At 32.7% G+C, this 10,424-nt stretch overlaps 1 protein-coding gene across 5 annotated transcripts; it reads right to left on the reverse strand.

Annotated features, from left to right (window-relative positions):
- Positions 1-4,458: 4,458 nt before the first annotated feature.
- Positions 4,459-9,952, reverse strand: LOC107775287 (lysine--tRNA ligase). Of its 5 annotated transcripts, none has more exons than XM_016595009.2 (16): positions 9,847-9,952; positions 8,879-8,929; positions 8,161-8,229; positions 7,864-8,029; positions 7,695-7,788; positions 7,380-7,465; positions 7,050-7,162; positions 6,877-6,954; positions 6,581-6,706; positions 6,202-6,484; positions 6,019-6,115; positions 5,762-5,918; positions 5,470-5,613; positions 5,282-5,350; positions 4,970-5,113; positions 4,459-4,850 (listed from the first exon to the last, which is right to left on the reverse strand). In XM_016595009.2, exons 3-16 carry the CDS (start codon positions 8,188-8,190, stop codon positions 4,815-4,817), a joined length of 1,623 nt encoding a protein of 540 aa, XP_016450495.1. In that variant the 5' UTR covers positions 8,191-8,229; positions 8,879-8,929; positions 9,847-9,952; the 3' UTR covers positions 4,459-4,814. The 5 variants fall into 5 exon arrangements, with proteins under 5 accessions (XP_016450495.1, XP_016450507.1, XP_016450514.1 ...); XM_016595021.2 differs by lacking the exon at positions 9,847-9,952 and adding an exon at positions 9,450-9,555; XM_016595028.2 differs by lacking the exon at positions 9,847-9,952 and adding an exon at positions 9,417-9,495.
- Between the last annotated feature and the right edge of the window lie 472 nt (positions 9,953-10,424).

A 10,424-nucleotide genomic window follows, 5' to 3' on the forward strand; every position in this document is an offset into this window, starting at 1 on the left:
GCTTTGTGGTAGGATCTTATCAATCAATGAAATTCACTTCTTTTGCTCTAATTGTTTGTTGATATTTCTTAGATGGCTAATATCCTTAGATTGATAAAGAGAAAATTGAATCCATGATTGCATTTGAAATAGTCCCAGTGTCCATGAGTGATATCTGCTAAAATCTGGTTACTTAACTTAATTATGTAACTTTTTGATGATGCCAAAAGGGGGAAGATAAGGTATGATTTTGCTTTGAACTGTGATGTTTATAACCTAATGAACCTGGTCCTTGATGATTTATGTCTTTAAAATGGAAAATATGCTAATAGTATGTTGATGTTGAGCTGAGTTGAAACGAGTTTCATGCTTATGAAAAGCACGAAGTTTGTCATCATCAAAAAGGGGAAATTTGTTGGCATGAGTAAGTTTGTTTTGATGATTGACAAAGGAACACATGCATGAACCAGGTCCATGGACAGTGTACACAGGTGACGAGCAGAATCAAGCAAAAGTCATGCACGTGAAAGGCATAAGTTTAAGTGGTTATTTCTGATAATTCCTGAACGAAAAGGTTGCATATTTGATAAGGAGCAGGACTCTTTACTTGAAGAGAACTCTATCCAAGTTAAGAAAAGAGTTAGAAATTGAAGATAGCTATAACTCTTCCACCAAAGAAGAGTAAAGCATTAAACTTCTAGTTAATCTTTATTTACTAACTCTATATATATGAGTTGTGTTCTCTTTTACAGGTGATACACACATACTAAAGTTAAGCATGAATTGAGAGCAAAATAGCAAGGCATTTTGTGAGCAATTCCTGTGAAATTTAAGAGTGCGATCCTGAAGCTACACGAACCAGATTGAAGAACCAGCTCCATAAAGAGTTTTATGTGTCTTTCTTTATTTCTAGTTCAAAGTGTAGTAGGCGTTTTGAGTTGCACCTTTCAGCTTTCTAAGAAACAAATTGTACTAGGTACTTGAGTTGTATCTTTCAAGTTAGAGTTAACTTGGAGTAGTTACAACAGCCTGTGGCGTGTTGCTATAAGGGTTAGATTTAATCCTTAGATTTACAAGAGGTTGTAAACTCTAGTTGTATTGTTCAAGTTAGAGTTAACTTGAAGCAATTGCAACAGCCTGTGGCTGGTTGCTACAAGGGTTAGAGGTAATCCTTAGGTTTGCAATAGTTTGAAAACTTTGTTGTTGGCTCAGAGTTGTAGTGAAGTATTTGGAGAAAATCCTACTAGATAATAGGTCGTGGTTTTTTCACCTTTTGAGCCGGGTATTTTCCACATAAAAATTCATGTGTTCTTTACTTTCTGCGTTATTTATTCCGCAACTATAGTGTAAGGAACGCATAGAAGAACCAGATCCTTCGATAATCCAGTGCACGCGAAAATCATGCACCACACAAATCACCCCCCTCTTGTGTGGTATTGAAGTATAAAACATCACGATCGCGTGAATCCAGTTGCGAATCAACTTTCATACAACATTGAAAATATATATATATATATATATATATATATATATATATATATATATATAAAATATAATTTGCATACAACTTTAATACAATTTCGTAACTATTGTATGACACGTATTCTTCTTCTTCAATATATAAACTTAAACATAATACAATTTGCATACAACTTTAATACAATTTCGTAACTATTGTATGTCATGTGTTCTTCTTCTTCCTCGAGTTTCAATCTGAATTTCAGCTAAAATCAAGTCTAATCTTCACAATCTTTATACAAATTTTATACAATATGTCTTTTGTATATTTTGTATCTGATTTATATATAGTAAAAATAAATTTCATACAACTAATTATATATTATACAACTTATTTACAACTTATCTACAACTTTCATATATTATTTCTACCCAGTTAAATACAACTACAATATCATACAACTTAACTATAATTTTTATACAAATTTTATACAATATATTTTTTGTATATATTTTGTATCTGATTTGTATATATTTTGTCTGTGGTGTGTGCTTCTTCCTCTCTAAAATCCAATCAAAACTTACTCTCTTAATACAATTTTGATACGTGTCAATAACTTTATGTAAAAAGATAGTATTGATAACTTAAATATAAATTTTATACAACGATTCATACATTATACAACTCTTTTTCAACTTTCATATAATATTCAAATAATAAAAATATATACATAATACAATTTACATACAATTATAATACAACTTTACTACAATTTCGTAAGTATATTGTATGTCATGTGTTCTTCTTCTTCTTCTTCTTCTTCTTCTTCTTCTTCTTCTTCTTCTTCTTCTTCTTCTTCTTACAGTCAAAATCAAGTCTAATCTTCTCTAAAATACCCTCAAAATTGAGATATAAACTCCAAATAATATTTTTAATTGTTTGCAACAACACCCAATCCGAACAAATAATGATTTTTGAAAACTCAAATTCGATTTCAAAGCTTCAAAGCTTTTTAATGGTTGTCAATGGTGGAGAGTCAAACACCTTCAAAATTTATAATCCTACAGAGAATTAGGAGAGATTAAAGTCTACGCATATGTTATAGCCCAACTAAAGCGAAGTGAATCTTCAGGCTTTGCAATTTTAACTTCCTTGAGAATTCGTCTTTTCAAATCATAAACTGATTTCCTTATGAGTCTTTAGGCTTTGCAAGAGAGAGACATATGACCAACTAAAGCGAAGTGAATTTTCAGGCTTTGCTAGAGAGAGACAAAGAGAGAGAGACAGAGAGTGTGTGTGTGTGTGTGTGTGTGTGTGAGAGAGAGAGAGAGAGAGAGAGAGAGAGAGAGAGAGAGAGAGAGAGAGAGAGAGAGAGAGAGAGAGAGCAATTATAAAGGGATAAGGAAATAACTGATATTCCCTATTCAATTCCTAATATAAAGTGATACTCATTTAAAACTTATTTGTATATAATTGGTAAATTATATATGACCATGTAATTAAATTGAAACTTGAGTAGGGAGGGTAATAAGGTTTCAAATAGTGTATAGGAAGGTAAAAATCCCTTCTTCTTCTTCTTTTTTTTTCTGTTCTTTATTTTCTTATAATTCTTTTGGCCTAGAATTTGTTGTTACTTTGGATGTAATTCTATTTACCTTATATTTTTGTTTTGGGTAATATATTGATGTGTTATTTTTGTCTGATAACAGTTGTTTCCAATTGCTATTTGTTCTTTTCTATTTTTTTTTTAGATTTTATCCTATTTTTTAGTTTGGTGATTCATTTATTTGTTATTTTTGATGATTTTCAATTGATGTAGTTATTGATCTATTTTTTTGCTTAGTTTTGTTATGAAACCTGGAAGTGGAACTCCCAATACGATCTCTAATGGATATGAATTTCTTGAAGTGAAATAGAAGAGAAAAAGACACGAATTGTGTGGATTAGTGGGTGAATGAATGACACAATATTATACTCATGCATATGCTCTTTTTGAGCACTGAAGTCAAGTATTGCTACCTTATTGTGTAAGCATTATCTCTTCTGTTTTTTTTTTCCATCCAAGGTGTCCTTTAAAATATATTCATGATTTATCAAACTTTATTTTCATGTTAGTTATATGATATCTAACTCTTAAAAAAGACATAAATTTAGGAATTTTGCATAGATATTATATTCTTGTTAGATTTGAGTCACCTCTATCGTCTTTCTTTTCATCCGTTCTAAAATTTTAATGAAATTATAGTAACATGATATATCAATATTTCAAGAAATTACAAACTTAAAAAGGTTAATAAGTAGATACTCCTTTTATCTTAATTAAACTATATGAGTGATACAATTTTTCTTGTTAAAAATTAATTGAAGAGGAAAAGTAGGGGTGATGAGGCAAATATACATTACATATTTATCTTTTGGCTTTTATTTTCATCTTTTCTTGAAGTTTGATTAATTAACTTTTCTTTAAACAAGATTAATATCATGTGGGTCTTTCAGGTAATAATATCTGCTTTTAAATAAAGACTTGCATATATGTGCATTAGTCATTCAATTTCTTTGAAAGACATACTTGTCGACGACAAATCTTCTGTCTCCAAATTTTATTTTGGATTGATGTAAACAAATTCTCTAAGAACATCATTCATATAGAAAAATTAGGGTACACATTTTTGCACCTTATAACATCAAAATAACTTAATCACTAAACATGCATATGTATTCAACCATTTTAAGTTTAATGTCATATCGCTTCTAGAATTCATCATTTTTAGCTTGCATTTCTCTATTTTATATGTGTCATTTTAAAAAGTTTTTACATACGAGATTGTTCGAAAACTAGTATATATGTGGATTTATTTATTTTTCATTTTTGCAAAGCAAGTCGGATGATATCTATTCTACTCCACTAGTAAGTTTTAGGTTGGCTAAATTAACTTCACTTCTAGAGATAGACATGGCAAAGTTAGAAATTTTTTCAAGGGTGTTCAAATTTGAAAGAAGTAAAAATAAAAATTCCAATAAAGAGTATTCAATATGTATTATATACCTCTAAAATGTAATATTAGACCTATATACACAGTGTAATTTTTCGACGAATGATGGTCAATTGACCACCCTTATGACCATGTGGCTTAGCTCCTGGATATAGATACAGCACAACTGGATGATAATCTAAAATTGACACTGTTGAATAACTTGTTCACCACTTGCACTTCCTCTCAATAAAAAATAAAGCTTTAATATATTGTGTTTATGCTTACATTGAGATACTAAAATAAAATTCTAAACAAATATTGGAACTGAATTTGAAAGTTTCATGTAAAAATGCAAATAAAGTCAACCAAACTGATCATGGAACATCTCTTGGTCAATTCTTTTACTGTGGTCTCATGGGTGGAAAGAGGATTGCTTCCTGAGAAGATAGAAAATTTTAGAGTAAGAATTGATAGCTATTCACATTTTCTTGAATATAAACTTGTCATTCACTGAAAATTTTAATATGTTTCAAAGAGTAAAGTTTACTTAACGTACTTTGACATTTTGTGAATCTGTTAGCAACATTGTAAGTCTATCAATTCCCATGCCAAATCCAGCAGTAGGGGGTAATCCATACTCTAAAGCAGTAATGTAGGATTCATCCAAAACCATTGCCTCGTCGTCTCCTGATGTTCGATCCTGAGATAATGAAACAACAGTGTTAGTTAAGTAGGAAAAAGAACCTCATGTTGGCCTTTCTTGATTTCTTGTGGTGGTATAAATGGCAATAATAGTAGGAAGTAGGAACTTAATAATTCATATGCAATGTTGCTACTATCCTACAATTTAGTAATAGCACAAATATACCTTTAATTGCTCAGTGAAACGTCGTCTCTGTTCTACAGGATCATTTAGTTCAGTATAGGCATCGCATAGCTGCAGAAAAGTGAGGCAGGATCAGCTGAATAGGGTAAGTTAAAATAGTAGTGCAAATTGCATGATCATGATTAAAAGTTAAAACATAGAAAGCATTTGCATCAACACAAACATATTACCTCTATCCTGTTAACAAATAAGTTGAAACGCTCAGTCAAACCAGGCTCTGATCTGTGCGATTTTGCCAGTGGACTCATGATCTCAGGATGGTTGATAATAAAAGTGGGATTTATGCAGCTTACTTCAATAAAATGTCCAACTAGCTGTGGAACAATCACACAGGTATTAGTATGTCAACAAGATATTAAATTCTGAAAAATATAACATCAATCACACATAGAGTTGTCATTCAACGCGGAAAAAAAAATATAAAAATGACAACAACATGGTTTGGCAAGGCAGGAAAGTGACCTTATCGAGCAATCGTGTTGTGGTATGAGGTGGAGGACACTTGACATCAAACTTTTCACATACATCTAGCAAGTACTTATTAGCAGCTTCCTTTGAAAGATCTCTAGGTATACTGATGTTAGCCACTCTCTCCAACTCTGACAGAATATCAATCTTTCTGCAATTAACAAAGAAGAGAAACTCCAAACTTTAAGTAAATACTACTACTACTTTTTGGGAAGGTGAGATTTTACAACATTAATCACATATACACAAACCTGAATGGAGGAGTGAAGTCAATTTCTATTGGTTCATTATCCAAGCCATTAGCATGATACCTTATTTTATGGCTTCCGGTTAGTTCCTTCACCATACCTAAGAGCAACATGCAACAAATAAAATTAGTTGTGTATAAGTGAAATGTTTAACTGCAGCTGGATTTAGCAAGTTGAGAAGCTTGCCTGATAATAGCTGCTCTGTCAAATCCATCAAATCATTGTAATCAGCATAAGCCATATAAAATTCACACATTGTGAATTCAGGACAATGAGTTTGATCCATTCCCTCATTCCTGAATACCTTCCCGATCTCATAAACACGATTAAATCCACCAACAACCAACATCTTAAGATAAAGTTCAGGGGAAACACGCATGTGTACGTTTGTGTCCAACTCATTATAGTAAGTAGTAAATGGTTTCGCGGAAGCTCCTCCAGCAGTCAAATTCATATTAGGAGTCTCCACCTAAGACAGAATAGAAAGCTGAGTGAGAAAAGAACACTTTTAGTCCAGAAGAATAAAGTCAACCAATCAAAGGGCTATTTTGTAGGATTTTTAAACCTCCAGAAACTCAAGATCATCAAGGAAACGCTTGATGTATTTAGTGATTCTGGTGCGAGTCCTGAATACAGTTTGAACTTCTGGATTTATCATCAGGTCTAAGTACCTTTGACGATACCGAGTTTCCTGAAAATCACAAAGCAACACAATTAGCCTACCGCAATTAGATGCAGGAAACCAGATTAACCAAATATGGGTACTCCAGTACAATTAAGAAGTGGTTTTACTTAACTATTTTTATTTTTATCTGGTTTACATTTTACATGTAAAAAACGAGATTCTTGATATGATCATACCTGGTCAGTTAACACATATGAGGCAGGATTTCTTGCATCTCCTGGAGTCCAAGTACCGTTAGTTGTTCCTTGGGAACTCTGGAAATAAACAACGCCTATGAGTTTCATATTAAGAATCGTTGATGTTAATATACTGGACATACAAAAGATAGGTTTCCTTAGGGGTGGTTCACCTGTGTCCGAGTTCCATCTACGACAGCCAAATGCCTTGGTAGCATGTGTAGGCAAGGGGCTTTCACTTCCAAAGATCTTGGAAAGATACTTAGCTCTCCTCTCTTACTCTTCCCTGCAGCAGTAGTATGACACTTCAATGCCTTAAAAATTTTCATAAAAAATAATCATTCTTCAATACTACTACTTGGAAAAAAAAGCCATTACTGGCATAATTTCAAGCTATAAAAATTGGAATGGATTTGCAAAACTTGTTTGTGAATATTCTTTCAGGTGGTGAAAGATAACCATCTTCTTAGTTTTCTTTCTTTGATGGATTTTAAAAGACTAACCAGGATATCCACAGATAGCAATGATGTCGCCTCGCTTCACTCCAGAGTGATAGGTAGAAAATGCAACAGTATCCATATCTGAATCCCTACTCAACAAATAATATTATGAGTCAGAATATGAAATGCAGCTAAAAAAATGGACCAAAGGAGTTCGCTATGCCATTTTCGTTAAGCAGCCAAGGCAAGATACTCTTAATATCCTGATAGCATAATTGAAGCTGATATAGTAAGTGTTTTATGAGGCCTCAAAAATATGGGGTGTGATTAGTGCCTTTATTTCATCACTCATTGAGCTCCACTCAAATAATTCAATACCTTGCATCGGCCATTACTTGTACTCTTGCCCCGTCATCAAGCAGTTCATAGAAATAGAGCTTTGACGATGATGCTCGCTTCGTAATTACTCTCCCTACATGGATTTGAATAAAAAGTTATTGAAGTTCAAATCTAATTAATGTTTAAAAGGAAATCAAACTTTAAGAACCTGCTAAGGAGATTTCAATGGCCTCAAGTTTCTCTCCGGCACTTAAATAAGCATACTTGCTGATAAATTGACGGATAGAGATTATGTTGCGAGGTGCTTCTGAATACGGATTTATTCCGGATTCTCTCATCGTTTCAAGGCTCTTCAACCTGTTAGCCCGATATTGCTGCCACAAAAAAACAGTTTTACCATTTATTACACTGTGAAAGCTCATGCTCATCACTGAATTTTTCGGGTTGTAAAATCAACAAGGAATGAAACTACCGCAGACAACAACAAAATGGCAGAGGGACTTACTGTAGGATCCAAACTCTCACTCTCGGACATATTGTGATGCTGCTATTGTCTTTTGGCCACTGCTGCAGCCTGTAAAATCCAATTGCGACAAAAGTCATCAACTTGAAAAATGTACACTTTCACTTGCACGCATGCAAATAAGCTAAATATGTTTAGCTACAGAATTTCCCTTTTTTGCATCAGTTTTTGGGACCTATACTTCTTCTTTTATTGATAAATTTGCCGAGCTAGCTCGTGCGCACCTCGACAAATTACACGAGATATCTCTACCTCCCACCAACACAAGTACCGAGTTTTGGGACCTATCCTTATAGGGTAGTAAAATTAAGCTGACTCAAGACAACTGCAACTATACTTAGTCTTGAGTGTATCCATCTTAACATCAGTTTCTTTTTTTTCCTTTTTTTATTGGAAGAAATTTGGGAGTACCGTGAACAAAACATAAACAAAATACACTGTGAAAAAGTTCTACTCCCTCCGTCCAAAAATACTTGTCAAATTCTCAGGATTTAAACTAGATGAACTTGACCAACATTTTAACAAGTATTTTTTAACTATATTAATATTAGAATAATTGCAAATTAGTACTTTTCATATAGTTTTCAAATATCTAAACTTGAATTTAAATATTGAATTAACCTAGTCTAATTTAGCTTTAAAAATTAGTCTGACTCTCGAAAAGTAAAACATAACAAGTATTTTGGGACGGAGTGAGTACCTTCTTTTCCTGTGTTCCTTCTCCTTTGTCTTCTTCTCTCTCTTAAGAGCACTGTTTCACCAAAGGGAAATAAAACACAAGCGCAGCATATAGATTAGAAAAGAGAGCAGAGTTCTGTCTCTGATACTTTAAGCTTACACTGTAGTTGTACTTTTATAGGGAAATATTAGGATTAACAATAATTACTAAATTGTAGAACATATATATAAAAGAAAAGTTTTATAAGTTCCTAAACTTGGGAAACAAATACAAGATTCTCACTAACAAACAAGATTTCAAGTTTATGGGTTCAAGATTCTGGTTCTTATTAATAATTTATGCATATTCAATAAATTTTTTAAGACAAATATAAGGTTCGAACCAAAGCTACCGGATTTGGCCGAACCCTCACCCAGCCCTCTAGTTCCGTCTAGCAACCCCACCGTTTTTATTTCTGAAATTCATATCAATTATATGAGGTATTGCCATTCTCAAAGCACATATGAATAAGCAAAAAATATTTAGGCAACTTTCAGAATTACAAAATAGGTAACTCAACTAAAAGACAGAACAGCTAATTAAACCACCATACTTGCTGTTGAAACAGAAGAATCCATAGTAATGAAACTTTTCAAGAACAAGTATGGAAGAAAGGTTGACTAGATGACTCAGCAACTTGATGAAATAAGAGGGCTGACTATGCAATTACTTTCAGAATTAAACAAGTTGATAATCTTTTAACAGAAAAAAATGTCATTGTCGTTCTTCTTATAATTAAAAGGGTATCACGGTACACAAAACATTCCGAATTCACGCAGAGTTCGAGAAAGGGTCGCACTCGAAGGGTGTGATGTACACAGCTTACCATAATACAAGCATTAGTTATTGGTTCAATCGCAAAAATAACTTTATACTACTTTTCCATATTATCATATATATAGATCATAGAAAAATAACAGAAGCCTTGTATCAAAATTTGTTTTTCTTACCTCTTGCCTTAACCTTCTTTAGCGTGCGTGCCTTTTAGTGATGGAAAAATAAAACGTTAACCCTTAACGAATTTATAGGATTTAATTAAGTACTTGTCCATCAAGTAATCGAATGAAGACCAATTTATAGAATTTAATTACTTTTCCAGCCAAAGTAATTTACTAATACCCGTTCTCCTTGGTTGACAAGAAATTAATGTCCATTATTCTTTGAATGATAAACCACTTTTCCATCACAAAATAATATACTATAATACCCATTATCCCAATCTATTTTACTTTATATTATACAATATACATACTATTGTTACTAAATTCAGGCACCCTTCAACTACCAGAGGTCCAGCACTAGCAGGGAAAGAGGGTCCAATATAATACTTCTATCTTTTTGAATAGCTTAACACAACCTTGTCGCCATACTAAATTCTAAATTCTACGAATTAAATAACAAGTTAAGTCCCCGTTGTGCTTTTCTTCCCTCTTTCTTTTGGTCAATCTCTTTGTACAAAACATTTTTTTAGGGTCAAATTTTATGCAAAACATTGAGCTGCTAGCAACCATTGTTGAAATTTCATTAT

Source organism: Nicotiana tabacum, chromosome 24 (assembly GCF_000715075.1).
Source record: "Nicotiana tabacum cultivar K326 chromosome 24, ASM71507v2, whole genome shotgun sequence".
NCBI lineage: Eukaryota > Viridiplantae > Streptophyta > Magnoliopsida > Solanales > Solanaceae > Nicotiana > Nicotiana tabacum.